The sequence below is a fragment of the Anguilla anguilla genome, chromosome 13 (assembly GCF_013347855.1).
Source record: "Anguilla anguilla isolate fAngAng1 chromosome 13, fAngAng1.pri, whole genome shotgun sequence".
In the NCBI taxonomy this organism is placed as follows: Eukaryota; Metazoa; Chordata; class Actinopteri; order Anguilliformes; family Anguillidae; genus Anguilla; species Anguilla anguilla.
The window spans coordinates 28,927,194-28,946,646 of record NC_049213.1 but is presented as its reverse complement, the minus strand read 5'-3'; the positions used below and the strand labels follow the sequence as shown (position 1 = coordinate 28,946,646).

Sequence of the window (19,453 nt, the reverse complement as noted above, 5' to 3'; positions counted from 1 at the left end):
TTTATGTCATATATCAGTAACAAGACAAAATCATAAAAATGCACCAGGGACGAATGCTTCCCGAAGGCAACATAATACAATGTCATGTCAAAGTGGAACGATTTTCAAGGGAAGATCTTCTAGTCGGACGACTAGACGGAATATAGTTTTCTAAGGGCATCGTATTGCCCTGGTTATTCATGTGCGTACACTGGACATATACACGGCTATTTCTAAATATATTTGTAGGTTTCTTATTGGGAATTTTGGATGGAACTTGCCAATAAATAGGTTTTAATCATCGTTGGATCGAGCTGAATCCGCGCAGTACGTGTGCAGAAGGACGCTATAAACGGGGAAAGTTTATACAGACGGACAGTGTCGCCGAACCACAACGTGAGGATACTAAGCAGTCGTTTTGAAGTTTGCAGAGCATATTTTAAGAACAAATGTTTTTTGTTTTTTTGGCTTCCGTTTGAAGCATTTTTGGGCAGACATAATCACTTACGTCAGTGGGTTAACGACACTGATATTACAGGCAGAGGTGCTTAGTTTAGTAATCATTTAGCTAAGACGCAGCTATGTATAGTCTATAGACTATTTCATTTTGAATGTGAGCTTGCTAGTTAAGTTAGTCAAATGAACATTTGTACGTCGTGATGTCATGCATGTCTTTCAGTATCCAATATGAATTTTGTGATAGTGGGTGAACAAATCACCATAACGAGAAACATGATCATGTCTCTTGGCGGTTAACTAGCAAACACTTTGTGGACCTCTTCATCTATGCAGTTTACCAAGGTAGTTACCTGTAGCTGGGTGCAATGGTTATATTCGCTTAGCTTTTTGAATAAAAATGAGAAACCTAAGACCTTTAATGCACACACTGCAGTACTGGCTTGTAAGGGTCACCCCTAAGCACAGGTATTGTTGCTCAATTTCAATTCCTCCAACCGGAGAAGGTGAAGGATCGACTAGCGCCAGCAAATTCAGAAGTAAACTTGCTACGGGTCCAAGATTTAAGGACTTTATTAAGGATGCTTCTTCCAGAGAAAAGACCCCTGATGTTCAAGATGGACTTGTTAAGGACACACAGTCCTATCTTCCTGATGACCCACATATTGGAAATTCAAGAAAAGGTTAGCAAGCGTACATACCAAATAATTGCAAATAATTTAGAATTTTAATGATTGGATTTATTAATAAATGTATTTATTTTTTATAGATATCAGAAGAAGTTTTCAGCTTAAAAAAAGTGCTTGTGTTGACTAGGTTGTTTTTGATTGTGTATTGTGTGTTGTCTCATTACTGTGCTATACAGTTATATAATTACTGCACGTTATCTTTCAGTATACTTTGAAACCTATGGCTGTCAGATGAATGTGAATGATACTGAGATTGCCTGGTCCATTCTACAAAGGAAAGGATACTTGCGTACCAGTGAACTTTCACGGGTAACTTTTGTACCCAGGGGATTTTTTTGGGGGGGGAGGGTGGTGCACCATAAGAGGATTACTTGGTGTGTTTGTATTGATATGTGATATTTGCAATCTTTTTTGTATGATTTAGGCCTACAATAACAAAAACTTCTCTTTCCAGGCTGATGTTATACTCCTTGTTACTTGCTCAGTAAGGTTTGTGAAAAATGTATTAAAGTATTTTTTAAGAGAGCAAATTCTTATTCATGCCACGGTCTTGGCACCCTTACTGATACAGTACTGTTTGGCATTCATAGGGAGAAAGCTGAGCAGACCATATGGAACAGATTGCAACAACTGACAAGTTTGAAAAAGAAAAGGTCCAAGGTCCATGGCCCACTGAAAATAGGAGTTTTAGGTCAGTAATCTGCCAGATTGGCTAATCTACCCAAATAAATCTGTATGTATCCGCATCAAAATGTTTTGTGACCACAGGTTGATGTTTATGATGCTTACTTTTGTGTGTGTGTGTGTGTGTGTGTGGCGTGGGTGCATGCGTGCGTGCATGTGTGTGTTTATGCATTTGTGTGTATGTGCGTGTAGGCTGCATGGCAGAGCGTCTTAAGACAGAGCTCCTTGAGCGGGAGAAGCTGGTGGATGTTCTGGCTGGGCCAGACGCGTACCGGGACCTCCCTCGCCTCCTGGCCCTGGCCCACGGTGGCCAGCGGGCCAGCAATGTCCTCCTGTCTCTGGAAGAAACCTACGCTGATGTCATGCCTGTCCACCACAGCTCACAGGGACACAGTGCCTTTATGTGAGTCTCACGCCACCAAGCCTGGCCAACATCGCCACAGCTGGTTTCAGATTCTGTGCCTTCTCGCTATGGGGTTGCTCCCTTAGCCCTGTATGTGCTAAGTCTAAAACTGAGGCCAAGAAATATGCTCCGTCAGTCAACCACCATAAAGAGAATTTCATCACTTGAAATCTTTGAATATGGATTTGAAACATATTCATATAGATGTCAGATTCATGTTATATAATGATGGATTAATAAGTGCAATATTCAAGTCATTCTTAAGGTATTGTTAGTTTTTTTGGGCCATAGATATTTAAGCATTTAAGTCTATTCTTAAAAACGTTTTTTTTATTTTTTATTTTTTATAAACCTGGATTACTTTTTTAATATATCTTCCTTCCTTTTTGGGTTTTTACCTTTATAAGACTTACTGAATACCACCAGAACACCATAGTGAATGTCAGGTTAATGTGTGTATGTGTAGTTCAGGATGCCTGCATGTGTCTGCTGCAGATCCATCATGCGAGGCTGTGATAACATGTGCAGTTACTGCATCGTGCCCTTTACCCGCGGGCGCGAGAGAAGTCGACCTGTTTCTTCTATCCTAGAAGAAGTGCGGCTCCTGTCTGATCAGGTGTGTACGGTCAATGTTCTTTGGCTGTGTGTGTGTGTGTACTCACGCACGTGTGTGTGTGTGTATATATGCATGTGTGTGTGTCAATGTGTTTGTGTGTGATCTATGCATATAGTATGGATGTGCATCTATAAATATATATGTGTATGTGTGTTTGCATGTAGTGTTTGATTGCCTATGTGGCTTTGTTTCAGGGAGTGAAGGAGGTTACTCTGCTGGGTCAGAATGTGAACAGCTACAGGGACACGTCAGAGGAGCAGTTCAGTGGGCCGGAGCCGACCCAGCTCAGCCGCGGTTTCAGCACCGTGTACCGGGGCCGCAAAGGGGGCCTGCGCTTTGTGGACCTGCTGGACAGGGTGTCCCAGATCAACCCAGAGATGAGGGTGCGCTTTACTTCCCCACACCCGAAGGACTTTCCTGATGAGGTACTCCATCACAGTCCACAACCTTTCTTCAGTCTCACCCTGCTCTGCTCTGTTTGGACCTTCTCATCCCTGGCATGACAGGTTCTGCTGTATTTACCCATTGAGCTGTTACAGCAGCATCTCTCAGCATAGCGCTCAAGATTGTGTACATTTTTAGCATGTACTAATCAGTACTGTGAATTAGTGGAATGATTTTCATTTTGCTATTTACAAGCGCAAGCAAGCACAAGCTTGAATTGGTTTGTGTTCATTTGCATTTATAGCCGATTATCATTTGGTTCAGATTGCGTGGGCCTCATGAAAATAGTTTTCAATTGGCTGTGTTTGTTCTCTTGAGTTTTTGGAAAAAAAAATCCACAAAAGCCAGTTCATGCAACCCTAATAATTTTATCTGATTTTATTCCATTTGTGAACCGTTTATCATGTTGAAATGATAAGAGTGACACCCGATGGTGTCTAGCGGTAGTGGTCATGACCCTAGTGTGTCTGTTTGAGGTGCTGCATCTGATTCAGGAGAGAGGGAACATCTGTAAGCAGATCCACCTCCCAGCCCAGAGTGGGAGCAACAGGGTTCTGCAGGCCATGCGGCGTGGGTGAGCGAAGCCGCTCTCATCACATGCCCGCCTTTCACTCTCCTTTCTTTCACACTCCTTTTTTTCACAATCCTTTCTTTCCGTTTCCTTTCTTTCACTCTTTCACTCTCCTTTCTTTCATTTTGTCTCCTCTCATTCTCAGCCACTTTCGGCACCTGATTGTTTTTTAATTGGTCATATGTTTGTGACTGCAGACTTTATCGTGTCATGATAAATGAAATTGTCCTTTGAACCTTTGCTCTCATTGCAGCTACACTCGAGAGGCATACCTGGAGCTTGTGGCCAATATTCGGAAGATCATCCCAGGTATCGTAATGGCCCTGTGGTATTAGTGATGTTTTCTGACGTGTTAATGTAGATGTTTGGGTCTGTGGTAATTTGTTGTGACAAGCTTGTGTGATTAAAGTGTCAGTCTTGGTGAAGATCATAGGTCTTGTCAGCAGGGTTATATGGAGGTGATTGTTGGTGATGCTTGTGGTGTATGTAAGGATATGTTACTGATGCTAGCAGTGCATTAGTGTCAGTACAGCAGTGCATAGGACAGATACATGTGGCTGATGCTCTGCTCTCTCAGAGGTGAGTCTCAGCAGTGACTTCATCGCGGGGTTCTGTGGGGAGACGGAGGAGGACCACCAGCAGACCCTGTCCCTGCTGAGGGAAGTGCGCTACAGTGTGGGCTTCCTCTTCGCCTACAGCATGAGGAAGGTCAGCTCCCTCTTTCTCCTCCTCTTTCTCCGAAATGAGGTGCATACTCCTATAGGTCCTATAGTGCATTTATTCCTGCTAGTTTTTCAAAGGAATACATTCTTGCATTCTGTCCAAATCACCACCTCTATTGGATTGTAACACTCTTTCTATTCCAGTTGGCCAAGATGTTGGTGTACTTTTTTCCCCTTTTGCAAAATAAAAAACAAACAATAATTGCAAATAAATTTTTTAAATGTTTTTTTCGTGGAGTGTAAATTGCACTTGTTTTTTGTTTAAATGATTGTGGTGGTTACAGCACGCTGTCCCATCTGCACTTGCAGAAGACCCACGCATTCCACCGTCTCCAGGATGACGTTCCTGCAGAAGTGAAACGGCGCCGCCTGGAGGAGCTAATCAGCGTGTTCAGAGAGGAGGCTTCCAGGGTCAATGCGAGCCTTATCGGGAGCACACAGCTCCTTCTAGTGGAAGGAGTGAGTACTGCAATACGGCTTGCCCGTGTCTTGCAAAAACAACAGCTTTTTTTTTCCCTCTGCAGTAGCTTGAACTCTTGTAAACACCACACACATACTCTGACTAGCAAAACTCTGAATGCTTCTCTCCTGAAGGAAAGTAAGAGGTCTGTACAGGAGCTGTGCGGGAGGAACGATGGAAACCTGAAGGTGATCTTTCCTGCCTCTCAGGCTTTCCCCATCAGGTCTGGAGACTATGTGCTGGTCAAGGTACAGGCCTTGCGCTCATTCAAACACGTCCATTAGCCAGGCTCATGTGTCAGCCGAGTGTAGATTTGTGTAAATAAGTAAACAAATAAAAGTAATAATGGGCAAAAGTAAATAAATAAAATCAGGATACTTTAGTGACATATTACATTACCTTGTTCTTGACATCTGTGTCGCATGGAACTAAGGACTATGTAAAACGTGTCTTACTGTATTATCCCAATGTTTTGTAACCATTGTATATGATCTGCTTGCAGTCCCTGCCCTGCACTGAGGTGCCTGCAGTGGAGCCTGTGGGCATACTCTGTGTCGCATCCTAATCGTGCTGTCTGTTTCTCATGCAGATCACATCGGCCAGCTCTCAGAGCCTGAGAGGCCACGCCCTTGGCCCCGCCTCTTTAAGATCCCCTGGAAAAGTCCTTGGAAAAGTCCTTCCTCAGGACTATCGAGATGAACAGATGGAGGTCTGCTGACCCCACCCCCTTCTCTCCTGCTCCTCTCCTGTCTGCCTTACTTCACACAGGACAATCACTGTGCAGTCATTTTGTGCAGACGGTGGAGTATCACTGAAAGACACTGGTCGTTGCAGATCAGGGAGTACTGTTTCATCTCCAAAGCCTACTATTCAGGGTTTACTCTGATGAAAATATTGTTTTTTTTAATGTATTTAATATGTGGCGTTTTACGGTTTGAGTATGTTAGTATCATTGATTTCAGTATATTATTGGGCTTTCAGGACATTGTATTTGCTGGTAAATATTTGCATCAGGGTAATTTTCCATAATTACAGACCTGTCTTCAGCTAAATATTGTATGAGCCTGTACGGTTGGCTTCATGATGTTGCAGCAGGAGGAAAATATGATTGCAAAGGACATTTTTGTTTGGTGTTATTAAGAAAGTATATTGGCATTTCAACTATTACTCATTTGTGAAGATCAATGGGAAACATTAAAGGTATTGAACTGATGAACTGAGGATTCTAGGCAGTTGTTTTGAAATGGGCTTCTTGTCTTGATTTAACCTAAAATGTGTTCATTTATGGAGAACGTGAGCAGAATGGGAGAGAATGCGTGTTCAGGAATCGCACAGATACGTTTGCGGAGAGCGACAAATTGCTGATGCTTGCACATGATTCTGAAGTTGGAATCCATTTTATGGGATCACTGTGGTGTCTCCTTATACTAATAAACATGGCCTTCATCAAATGATACACCTGGGATATCCAAAAAAATCGAAGATGCGTATTTCATGAATCCTGTGTTGGGTTTTCATAGGAGCTTTTATTAAGATCCAAACTTAAAGGAATTTAAGTTCTGTGAGTGCCAAGTAGAAGGTAAACACAAAGTAGAAGCATGAGTATTTCGCAAGAGCTCACTTGAAAAAAGATCCTAATATTTAGGTTTTTATTCATACAGATGTACTCATTAATAATCAAATTTTAACATCGTGGTACAGCAGAATAATACTGATAGGCTATGTTGCTGCATTTATACATCCTATGAATTCTCAAGTGTCAAAAATAGTCAAAATGCAGTCACGGAAAATAGTGTTGAGTACAGCGCTCACATTAATAACCGAATGAAATGGATTGTTTGTGGTCATGTGAGGTGACATCCCTTGGTGCTCATGGTTCAAAGTGAACATCTGTTCCAATCAGCATGTAGTCCTGGAGGAGGATGAAACAAATCCAGATCCAGTTAAACATTTCTCTTGCATCCTGCTTCTAATCTTCATGAAATGTCAGGCAAATTCATGTCAAAACTATTTTAGGTTTGATTTTAGGCAGTCTTTTTGCCTCTGAAGCGTGAGCATGATTGAGTGTTTGGATGCAGTGCGTGCGCGGCAGTGTTTTATAAACCCTAAACTGGATGTCCAGGCCTTCAGATGAAGATTGAACGTCGCGCAGCGGTGGAAGAGCCATTGTGTGGGCGTGCGGTCTTACCTTCTGAACCTGCAGCTGAGCGTTGACCAGGTTCATCTTGCCGAGAGTGGGGAGCGGAAAGCCCTGCTGCAGGCGAACTGTGGGGAAGCAGAGCTCCTTTTTGTCACCACATTAACTTACCGGGGAACACACTCATTGGCCGGTGCCAGCAGCGTATTGACAACTGCCATTCGATGTACGTGACAATGCAATAACAATCGGATGCTCATTCAAAAAGGCAGCGTGTTTCCTGGCCTTGTAGCTCTGTAGCTGCAATCTGGATGACACGACTGTGTGCATCTTGTTGCTTTCTTTCTGAATTATTTAATTGATTTATCTTTTCTGCCTCCTGTGCTCGCTCTCTAGAGTATAATGACACCTTTCCTACAGAGTTATGCTCTTACCATTGACCTGGGGGATAACAGCCACTTTCAGAACAAGCAGGAGGATATTTTCAAGCGATTTCACCTGAAAATGACACAACACACAATTGCTACAGTGCACATATGGCAACAATTGGCAGCAAAATGGCTGGAGGGATGTGGAGCTATGCAATATTCCAGACATCCCTGGAGGGCTGATTAGCCTTACCTGGAATGGGCCCACATAGCTTGTGCCCACAGTCAGGCCAATCCTGTGGAAAACGGACATTGTCAGGGCAAGCTGTGTATGCACGTGTTTATTACATTACATTACATTACATTACAGGCATTTGGCAGACGCTCTTATCCAGAGCGACGTACAACAAAGTGTATAACCATAACCAGGAACAAGTATGACGAAACCCCTAGAGAGAAGTACCGGTCCAAGTGCAGGGAACAACCGCATAGTTCAACTTGGACCCTGAAGGTTAAACTGATTAACACTAAACAACGAGAACAGCAACAACGCAATCTATGGAAAAAATACAAGCAGTAGTTAAGACAGTTAATGCACCTAAGTCACATACGAAACAGCTGCCTAGTTACAACCCTAAGCTTACAGTCATTTACAGGGGGGTAGGGAGGGATGGGGAGAGGTGCAGCCTGAAGAGGTGAGTCTTCAGTCGTCGTTTGAAATGGGTCAGTGTCTCAGCTGTTCTGACCTCCACAGGGAGGTCATTCCACCATTGTGGGGCCAGAACAGACAGGAGACGTGTTCTGGAAGTGCAGGTGCGAAGAGGGGGAGGTGCTAGGCATCCTGAGGTAGCAGAACGGAGGGATCTGGCTGGCATGTAGGGTTTGAATATCTGGTGGAGGTATGCTGGGGCTGATCCCTTGACTGCCTTATTTCATTTATTTATCTTTTTGTGACTTGTCTGTGTACTGAAAAGTGTTCTCTTCCTCCTGTGTAGACATAGGTACACTCACTTGTTGAGGGCCACAGTTCCAGCCAGTTTAACTCCGGTGATGCCAGCTTGAGCACTAACACTGGCGTCCTGTGGAGAGCAAGGGGCACTCTGAGTCCTTCAGCCTTGTAAAATCTAATATTAAATTTAACTATATCTTTACTGTATACGGAAACATTCTGTGAACCTCTTCACAAGAACTACATAGCCTCTCTATAAGCATGAAATATTGATTCATAACTGCTTAAATTAATAACCAAAAATGGGTATATTGTGTGTCACTTTGCATCAATAGTGACACAATGCAGAATATGCCTAATTACAATCATTGTCATAAGCATTTAAGAATGGTTATGTAGTTGTTATGAAGAACCATTCAAAGAAAGTGTTACCCTGTCTGACTTATAGCTATTTAGAAGAATATATATGTTTAGTAAGGGCAGCAACCACAGTATTACTGCACAGTGTAATGTGTACATATTTTTGAAATACAGACTAGGGATGCATTGGAGTCCCTGGGACCCAGTTTGGGAGCTGCTGGTCTAAGTCTCGCTATGACCAGACTGACCAGGATGAGGATGAAGAGGGGCGCCAGGGTGCCATTTGTCTGGATGGCATAGGCGGTCACGGTGCCCATCGCACGCAGGGTCATGTTGTCACGCTCAAAGGTGATGTTGGGCGGGCTGGACGTTTTCACCAGCAGCTTCATCATCAGGTTGGGAAAACGCTTGGCAATCTGTAGAATAGGGAACTCTTCTTTAGATTCACTTCCTACTCTTTAAGAAACATTTCCGTATTGTACCTAGATCCTTAAATTCATCCACAACAATCATTTTAGGCATTGTTTTAGTTTTGGCGCTTATGCTACTGTAGGTATTACTCTTATGTTAAACAACACCTATGTGAAGAGGCATTTTGGGACATTTAGCATTTATATATTTTTTAAAAAATTAGGTTTACTTGTCTATTTATGCCTGTAAACAGTAATCATTTGCTTAGCAATTCTTGCACTACTACTTATTTTAGGGTGCTATTTCCCTTGCTTGTGACTTTGGCCTTTTCACACAAACTTCTGTCTTCACAAATGTATTTTAACCCCAGAAGCGGCCCTGGGTAAGTGCATCCTCTAGATAAAAACAGTGCACAGTAAGATATCAACCTTTAATTCATCTGTAACAGAGTACATACAGTATGAGTACAGTAGGGACCATGTGTACTCTGTGAGAGTTTATATAACACTGAAGATTTTACTGTGTGGAGTGCTCACACACACACACACACACACAAGGTCTGTGACACAAGAGGACAATGCCTGAAATGCTGAAAAAAGATATGAGTAGGTGTGAGTTCTTAACCTCGGGGATGAAGGCTCCGAATGTCTTGGTATTGAGTCGGAGGGGTGACTTCGGGGGGATCTGTCAGGAGAGAGGGCAAAGTGTAATGCAGCTTTTGAGGGCCGAGGTTTTGGCAGAGTTCTCTCTAGATAGAGCTGGCCAGGGTAGAAGCTCTCACCATGTCGTCTGTGATGTAGAGGCTGAGGATTCCAGCCTTGTTGTAGACAAAACCTGCTGAGTTGACGGTGAAGGAAGATAGTCCAAAGTACAGCATGCTGGTGTTCTGGGCAAGCAGGGAGAAGGGCATGGCAGCAAATGGAGGTTCCTGATGTTTTCCAATGTTGTAGAACTCCCCCTGCAGAGAGATAAGAAGGCAGTTTTATACGTCTGATATCTCTTGCACACGGCTGGTGGGATTATGCAGAGATGCTCTCTAACTTTCAATAGAGAAAAACATACAGCTCCTGGAGAGAGTGTGCCGTGGCAAAAGGACCTGAGACTTTTAGAAATCCACGTGAGGAGGTGGTTTTTAATTTGTATTGGTGCTATTATTATTATTATTATTATTATTATTACTGATAATAATTAGGGGAGATATGTGAGAATTTGTTATAGAAGGTGGGAGAAAGCGGAATATTAAATCATACATTTGATGAATTGCACACAGGCTGATCATTGCTCACCTTCAGGTCAAAATTGATGAACTCTTTTGTGATGACAGGAGTTGCGACCATCGAATATTCAATCTCTGCATACTTGTCCACTTGGGCAAGCACTGAAAGATGGCAGAAAGTTTGAAGCGTGAGATGCGACACCCGGCCAGACAAGCAATTAAGCGTGCAGGGTGAAGTGATTACAGTCATAATTCAGGAAGGGCTTCTGTATGAATAACAAATTGTGCATATCTATTGTTGCCCCCTCATTTCATCATGGTTGTATTGTTCATTCCACAAACGAATGGATCCTGTAATTTGATTACATTTTTTAAAATTCAGTTTTTTCTTAAGCAGAAGCATGCTGTGATCAACTGTGTCAGCAGTACAGCAAATTGTGCAGCTCATACCATTCAGTGTTTTTAGGTGGGGGTTCATCTCGGATACTGCATCATCCACCCGGGGGCAGATCTGAAATGGAGCAACAGAAAAGGACTGGGTGTGCTGGGAGCTATGGCATAGTGTTATATAAAAAGCTATACAAAAATAATAAACAGCTACTCAGTTAAAATTTGATTTTGACTTGCCAGCTCTCTGGAAACCTCACTGCTCTTTCATCACTGGAGAGAAACTTGTTGGATCTTGAAGAAGGATGTGCTCACCTGATTTTCTAAAGCCTTACGAAGGGCCTGGTCAATGAAGGAATGGAAAAGGTTGTACAGCCAGCTGAAAAAAAGGGAACGCAAAGTATGAGGAAGCATTCCTTCCGCTGCAGTTTTCTGCTTACACCACTGCTTATGTCCTTATCACATGTTTAAGATACACTTCTAGGTTTTGCAATGCGTTGAAACCGAACTTGTGAATGTGAGGTAGAAGAAAGTAGGAGAAGTTGTTGTTTTTCCATGCCCCTGTTGTGAGTGAGTCCTAGAACATCCCATTAACCGGTACCTGGCCCCGCCGTGGAACTTGATATTGACGCTGCCCACCCTGGCCACGCAGTTGGCATTGCTGACGGTTGGCCGCCCCGTCTCGTCGCTTTGCAGGGTGATGCGAGAGGTGATGGTCAATCCGCTCACGGCCAGGTCGAATGAGCCGCTGTCCTTTCTGCGTTTGAATGGAGCGAGTGAGGGAGGGAAGAAGCATGTCATCATTCCTGTCCTCTGTGCACCGCTGTTCCACAGACAGGTGAGTCCTGTGTTCCTGTCACTGTGGGCCCACGTGTAAAATGCGCTAATGACACTCACATGAACAGGTATCTGACCTTCCAATTGCCATGGATACTGATGAAGGCATTCTCAATGGAGAGACTGACCCCAGTTTCTGGCACCAGCCCCACGACGGTTGTGGGCAGCCCAAGGGAAGTAATCTGCATCCTGCAGGAGGAGGTAAGCATGCGTCACTCAGGGCACTATAGCTCAAAGTAAGAAAGCCTGAGTAAAACATTAGACTCAGCAAGCACCAGTACTACAGGTACTATTAGTATTACTACTATCATTGCTCTGAATGTTTTGAGATCATGAGAAAGATAATAAGGAAATGAAATATATTATTATTATTATTATTAGTAGTAGTAATGTTAGTAGTAGTAGTAGTAGTAGTAGTAGTAGTAGTAAATATGACAATATATTATTGTCAATTCATTTCATGAGTACCTTTGTTAAGTTTAAAGAAATGAGCATAATTTATAAATGGAAACATGCTTTCCATGGAGCAATGGATTGGATGCAAAGTATTGTAAACCAGTCAAAAATCTCCAGGATAAAACCAGGTGATTAATGGAAGACAAAGTGGCTAGCACTTTGTGTTATGTGACCTCACCCTGTTATGCTGTATTTGACTTTGCCAATGGGAGACACCTTCTCTTCTCCCGACATGTCAGGCAACTTGATGGACATGAGCTTGCTCTGCAGAGTAGCCACCCCTATCTGCCTGCCTGCAAAGAGAACAGCTCCATTCAGTCATGTTTCTAGTGACCCCAATAACCCTTTTCTCTCTAATTCTGTGTTTTACTTGGTCTATGGTCTATTTTTATACCCCTCTGCTTGCATCAGAGTGATTAGTGGAAATCATATTTTCTACCTATACAGCTGAGTAAATAGTCTGAATCATTCAACCTGTGTTTTATTAAGCATTATATTCAAGACAGAGTAGGCTTTGTTGGACTTACTACATCATGATTTTTGTTAGTACTGTTGAACCTATCGCCAAAGATCAGTTAATTTACTACACAAACCTCAAACATACCAATACCAACTACTGTTGATACTTGCTATCAACAGCAGTTGGTATATCAACTCAAGAACTTTCTTCTACATTTCAACACCGTACTATATCTTTCTCCTGTTGTTACTCTAGTGAACTGTGCTAAATATCTTTCTGTACTTAATTGCCTACACCATATTCCAGACTTCCCTGTTGTTGCTCTACTCTACCATACTTTAGACATTTCCCTTGCTAATCGACTGTACCACACTCCAGACATTTTACAACATCACTCTACTCTGGACATTCTTGTTGTTAAACTCTTGTACCATTCTCTAGGAATAATACCTACCATATTCCAGCCCTTTTTGTGTAAGTCTGACCTTGACACCAGGGTTGGCACTCTGAGACGGGGGTAGAAGAGCCAGCAGAGCCACCACACACCACGCGGTCAACATGACCACAGATACCTGCTGGGATGACACATACCACCATACTTACATTACAGCGATAAGCATTTTACACGTCATCACAGCTAAATATCATGTATACTGCATGGGTTCAGCTTTAGGCCATGTGATTTCAGGGGATCCAGACATGAAGAATAAGCTGTCCATTCACAGCAGCATGTGATTGTGCAACTTTTTGACAGACACTGTTAACCCATAGAATCTGTCATTATTTCTTTTTTTTTGCTGCTCAAGGGCCATTCGGGCACTGCTTAGGAAGGTATCTGCGCATTTCTCTCTCACTCACACTTTGAGCCAAGCGGATATTGGACTTATTTCACATTTACTTCACAAGTGAGAGTCGGACACAGTGAATTCCTCTTAATAATTGAACCTGTTGTAAGATAAACCAGTCAAACAAGCACAGCACGTCTGTGAAGATTTTTACCTTCAATATGCGGATATGATTTTCATTTTGACAAAGAGAAAAAATCAGTACGAAACCTTACCACTTCATGTGGAAAAAGGCTTCACAAATCTTTCTTATTTATTGTACTATGACTTCCTTTTTTGATCCATCTTCCTCAAATTTCAAATTCCTCACAATGACCAGATTCAGCTCTCTGATGCACCCATTAGTTGTAACTGGGGGCACAATTTAAAGATAAAAGCTTATTAGCTAAATCAAATTAGCCGCCCTTTGTTTAATCCTTTTAAATCAATACCATTAATTCTGTTTTAAAATTTTACTTGTTTCTTGATGCTTGAGTTGTTCATAACACTGAAGCGACCTAACATATGCGAACAGTGCAGTATCATAGCAAACTGTCCAAATGAATTGAACACACAAATGTGTAATTCTGTCCTGTTACCAATTAAGCTTGTTTGTGTGGAATAATATCTCACTTAATGCTTTTTATTTTTCTGATTTACCATACTTTTAAATGGAATCAACATGCTGGAAAAATAAGGGATCTGGGGGAGGGAGTGCCCTACACCACAGATACACAATCCGCACTTAATTCAGTTTCTATTTCTGAAAGGGCTGTGTGTCTTCCTGAGATGGTGCTGAGGTCACATGACAGGAGCAGTTAATGCTAAACTGAACTCAAGCCTGTATTGAATTATTCTGAGCCAAAAGTAAAAATAAGAAAAAAAAATAAGCACAAGACAGGAAGAACCAAAACTGGCCCTTCAAAATAACTGAAATGTGACCCAATTCACCTGTGCAGAGGCACTTCGTATGGAGCAGAAGGCTGTTTGAGGACTCCGGAGGTCCTTGTCAGGTTCTGCTCTCTTGAGTTTCACAACAGCAGAGCGAAAGTAGCAGGAAGGTCTTAAATCATGCTTATCGATCTACATGTATTTTACCACACTAACCTTAAATTTACACTGACAAATGTCTTCGGTCAGGACATTTACACTTGTATGATTGAGTACACTGTACTTGATCATACAAGTCCACATTATGCACAGCATAAACCAGAGAAATCAGTCTCCAATTATCCCATTTACCATTGTATTTTACAGCAATGTAATATGTTGAAGTGGTCAGCAGGTCATTGTTACCTACTTTGCTTTTCAGTGGAATACCACATAGGAAACTATGCTGTGTACAATGATATGTTTTCAGTCAGAACAAAAAGAACAGATCATCAGAAATGGTGGCAGAGTGTGTAATAGTTTGAGATCGAGTGCACAGTTTCAGAACTGTGTGTTTGCCCTTCTTCCCTAATTAAACCTAGGTATAGATATTGCAGCATTCAGACGGATCATGTCCCTGCTGGCATGCATTGTGTCTGTCTGCGGTTACCTTGAGTGGTTGAGTCCTGTGTAAACGTGTCCTCAGCGTTCAGTGGAGTCACACTCTTGCTTGCAACTTAACAGAGTGAAAGAAGAAGAGAGGCACATGGTTCTTAATTCACTCCCCTGGACCAGGAAGTGGTGCAGTTGTAACTGGCTGTGACTGGCATTGCCCAAGCCCTCACTTATTGAGTACCAACTGTCTCTGTGTGTTGTTCTGGATTAGAATAATTCAAGTAAGGGGTGGTAATTGATAAAGTACAGAATCTACAAGTCTTCTTGCAGCAGTTAGAAATGGTGCAAACACTGGCCAGTCTTACATTCTGGGAAATGTTCCTCTGTTGCACAAAGCATCAGGTTACCATAAAGAGGACACATTTCATATTAAGGTACTTGTTATTTTGAGTACTATTCATGGTGAAGCAAAGTAAATCTGTATGAGAAAACTTTCTTGAGAATTTGATTTTTAAAAATGTTGATACAGTATGATTATGATCTTTTTTAGTTCATTTCTGGTTCCCAATGTTGAAGCTTTCTTGTTTGCTTGTTTGCTTGTTTGCTTGCCAGGGTTTGGCTAATGGTAAAATAACATTTGGTCAACTACGTTGTTTTTAGTGGGGATCTGGTTATTCATCTTTTAGAATTTTAGATTTTCCACCACTGACCTTTTTGGAGTGCAGTTTGAAAAGTTGCTGACAGATGGAAGGTTCCTTGCAGATGACAGTATCGGTTATTAAGTTTAACTGGTACTGTACCAGTAACTCTGAAATGCTGTGTGCCTGCTGTATCCTAGGTGACTATCAGAATGATTGAAAATCTCAGGCCATATACAATACCAAAAAAGTAAGAAAAGTAAAAATTAAAAAAAGTATATATATATATATATATATATATATATATATATATATATATATATTAGAACAGGATGTACAGGCTATTGCATTGCATGCTGCTCTCAGTGTGCATAGATATAGATCTCAGTGACAGTTATCAGAGCCCCTGCGTGGGAGACACGGTGGCCATTTAATTAATTGCCGAATGATGCCTTCTGTGAACCAGGAGGGATTAATATGACTAATGTTGCCCCTGGTAACATATTGTAGAGGGGGGTTGGTGAAACCACATGACCATAGAACCCCAAGAGGCCCCATGCAGGACATGACAGATATTGATTATCGATGGTACGCATGCACAAGTGCGTTCACTAGAAGCAGTTCCTACAGAAGAGCAGCTTAATGCGTGCTCAGCATAAGCACTCTGATGAGTCATACAGCTGGGTGCCCAACTCCTCCATCCCCTCTGGGTCATTTTTGCATGACTGCCTCATTTTAAGATCACACCAGTGTCCTCTTTTCTTCGTCTTTGCATTCTCTAGCATTGCCACTCTACTGCCTGTGTGGATTATGTCTGTGTGTCTCAAAGCTTAAGCATATGTTCAATTTCAAAGCACTTGGAGAGCATATTTTTTTGCAGAGAGCTATAATGGCATCCATTTTGATGCAGCACACTCTTTTCCTAGATTTCTGAAATTTTCCTAGATTTTCCTTTCATCTTGTTAATGCTTCTTAACATTTTAGTCAGTTATTGGTTATCCAGTGACTGATGTTTAAATATAAGATATATATAAAATCCCTTCTAATGAGCATCAAGTCTAAATACAACCTGTTTGAAAACACATTTACAAATCACTCACAGAATCAGTCTGTAACATTAAACCTACCTGTACCTTCGCACATGTGTGTGTAACACTGTTTTCGGTAAGATTTTCTTTGAAAAAATGCTCATCGAAAAATTACTGCATGTAATTATTGATATTATAGAGATTTGTGAGGTCGAGCAGTGCTCTGAGACTATTCTAGACAGCAAAGAAACAGGACTAGTATGGTATAATATGTTATTTGAAAAACAGCCTTCAAATCAGAAGCTGGCTTGGTTGGTGAGTGCAGCACTGCCGTGGTCCATTCAGACCTGAGCGGTGGTGGCGCTGTGGCAGGACATGCCCACAGCATCAATGCTCCAGTGTGCAGGGCATAAAGACAGCAATGTGCCCTGGAAAAGGCTTGTCTGTGCCCCTGCCACATGCAGCTGGCAACGCTGGGCAGGGCTCCACGGAATGTGCCCGCACATTGCACATTCTGAGGGAGTCTGATATGGATCCCCCCGCGGTCCTGCTCGTCCCAGTGGAGCAGGTGTGAGAGCGCTGCTCTGGGCCGCTCTCTCGGTTCTCTCCGCTCACCTATAGGGCCCCCTGGACCCCCAGATCCCCAGGAGGGCTTGGCTTCTGCTTCTGCTGGAGTGGCTTTTAGGATCAAGCCTTTCGTTTAAAGTTACTGGACATGCAATCTGGGTACCAGACTTATATAAAAATTCCACCATTCAGGACAAAACCCTGATACTACACAATACTACATAATCTACAATATACTGAAGTACAAGTACACTTAGGTCTGGCTAAATTCCTAATTTCACAGTGGTCTTCTTTTGCATTATTGCATGTGCAAATCATATGTGAGAAGTTTTCTATTATTTCAGGAGGAAAGTAGGTGTGAAGCGCAAAGATTTGTAATAATCATGCATAACCCTTTAAAGTAAATTTTAAAAAAAAGAGCAGGGTTCCAGTTTAGGGAGGCATTTTTGATGTCATTTTTAAAAAGCCAACAAAAGCTAATTTCACCAAAACATTAACTGTAATATTTAGAAACCTCATGAAGGTATATTTTGAATTATGTATGAGTGTAGTATTGGAGAGAGGTGTGTGTCACATATGCAACAATATTTTTTTATTATTAATAAACAAAAATAATAAATTAGACTTAATTGAAAAAGCAACTATGCATATTTGACCTCTGTTTTCATACATTAGTATTATACTTTTGCTTGTGCACAAGACTTACCTAAGAGCTGGGTAGAGTGGGGAACTCAAAACAGGCATTACCAGGCAGCACACCACCAGCAGTGTCATTCTCTCCATCACTGTGGCCCGTTCAGAAAACCAGACAGCAAAAAAAGAAAAGAAAAAAGATTTCAGATCATATTTCAAAAACGTTGAGTTCACAGTTCTGATGCAGCTTCTCCCAAGCACATATTGCAGTGAAGAGACTATTCATGTTTTTGTAGCAGTGGTCTAGTTCACCTCTTAGAGACATATCAGGGTACCCTTTAGAGGATAAAAATAAACTTGATAAAAGCTGTGATTTGATGGAATGAAAATATGGTGAGATGAAAAATAGTCTTCCAAATGATTGTGTTCAGACTGCAAGAAAATCACATGTAACAGGATGTAAAATCAAATGAACCTTGTTGGTTCAATGTCAGTTGTCATTGTTACAAACAAAAATCCCCATGTCTCAGTTTGTATGCCTTTGATGTCGCTACAACAAAAATATTTCCAAAAAAAAAACCAACAACCCTGAAATACGCGCAATAGTCTGTGAACCCATTGTATACCCATTGTTACTTCATAAATAACATTTCTAACCTGCACATAAACTAATAGCAAAAATTCCATACTATAAACAAAAATACACCAACATGAAAAATGAATACAAGAATTATGGCAATAGCTGCCTGCACAAATTCACATTGATATTAGGTGATCAAATTGCAACCAGGACATAAAAGCAGATGCCTCAAAATGAAATGACATTGTAAATGTGGCCTACCTTGATGAAAGACTTATCGTTTGTGAGGTACCACTCAAATCTAAGAACAGAGCTTACAGCCATTAAAAATGCTTCCCCACTTTCCAGGGGCCCCAGTAATTGAACTTGACACTCTGCTCTCCCATATGTCCTTCCTGTGAACACAATGTTGGAAACATCCCCTTTACAGGTATATTTAATGAATTCAAAAGGATGATACAGGGCTCATGAACTTCCATGGGGCTCCTGTAAACGCACAGGGAGAAAGGAAAAGAGGGGTGCCTTGGATAAAGGTGTGAAAATTGACTTATCACAGGATAACGCCACTTGATTGCCATGGAGTGCATTACATTGCAATTATGTCAACAAAAGTATAAAAAATAGTGTTAGTCTCAGGAATTAAAAATAAAAGTGTGATATCACCAAGAAGACAGAGAAACCACATTCATGCATAATCAATAAGTGCAGGCAAACAGGAGTTTGTATTGTAACAAATGCACATGCCACTACACAACTAATCTTTATACAGCTATACAGATAAATCATTATCCAAAATAAATCTTAAAAGAAAGTAGAGAAGATAGCTAAAGAGGGTTAGAGGAGCTATGGTGCAGTCAGAAGAGATGGATCGTCTGTCTATGGGGGGAGAGAAGCCAATACTGGGAAGTGTACGCATTATAATTTACAGTGTTGATTTAACTCTAACAGAGTACATATGAATCCAATAGAGACCATTTGTACTCTGTAAGAGTTTATTTAACACTGATCAGTTTACTGTGTAGGTATGCAGAGGAGGGGGGTACAGGGACTGAATGAAGAATGAAGAGGACCGGGGCTGGTGTATAGGCTTTGA

At 41.6% G+C, this 19,453-nt stretch overlaps 2 protein-coding genes across 3 annotated transcripts; one reads left to right on the top strand and one right to left on the bottom strand.

The window, feature by feature from the left end:
• Positions 1–116: 116 nt before the first annotated feature.
• Positions 117–6,268, top strand: LOC118211058 (mitochondrial tRNA methylthiotransferase CDK5RAP1-like). Its single transcript, XM_035387809.1, has 13 exons — positions 117–1,118; positions 1,330–1,433; positions 1,579–1,613; positions 1,715–1,815; positions 2,001–2,211; positions 2,707–2,827; positions 3,022–3,252; positions 3,748–3,845; positions 4,096–4,151; positions 4,420–4,550; positions 4,874–5,023; positions 5,159–5,272; positions 5,614–6,268. Exons 1-13 carry the CDS (start codon positions 836–838, stop codon positions 5,740–5,742), a joined length of 1,764 nt encoding a protein of 587 aa, XP_035243700.1. The 5' UTR covers positions 117–835; the 3' UTR covers positions 5,743–6,268.
• A 373-nt stretch (positions 6,269–6,641) lies between these two features.
• Positions 6,642–15,105, bottom strand: LOC118211060 (bactericidal permeability-increasing protein-like). 2 transcript variants are annotated; one of them, XM_035387813.1, is made up of 16 exons: positions 14,970–15,105; positions 13,060–13,177; positions 12,324–12,438; positions 11,750–11,878; positions 11,454–11,609; positions 11,168–11,231; positions 10,916–10,976; positions 10,536–10,627; positions 10,031–10,207; positions 9,874–9,933; positions 9,087–9,254; positions 8,541–8,608; positions 7,783–7,825; positions 7,596–7,659; positions 7,213–7,289; positions 6,642–6,936 (listed from the first exon to the last, which is right to left on the bottom strand). In XM_035387813.1, exons 2-16 carry the CDS (start codon positions 13,163–13,165, stop codon positions 6,895–6,897), a joined length of 1,422 nt encoding a protein of 473 aa, XP_035243704.1. In that variant the 5' UTR covers positions 13,166–13,177; positions 14,970–15,105; the 3' UTR covers positions 6,642–6,894. The 2 variants fall into 2 exon arrangements, with proteins under 2 accessions (XP_035243704.1, XP_035243703.1); XM_035387812.1 differs by having other exon boundaries at positions 13,060–13,180; positions 14,970–15,078.
• Positions 15,106–19,453: the final 4,348 nt, after the last annotated feature.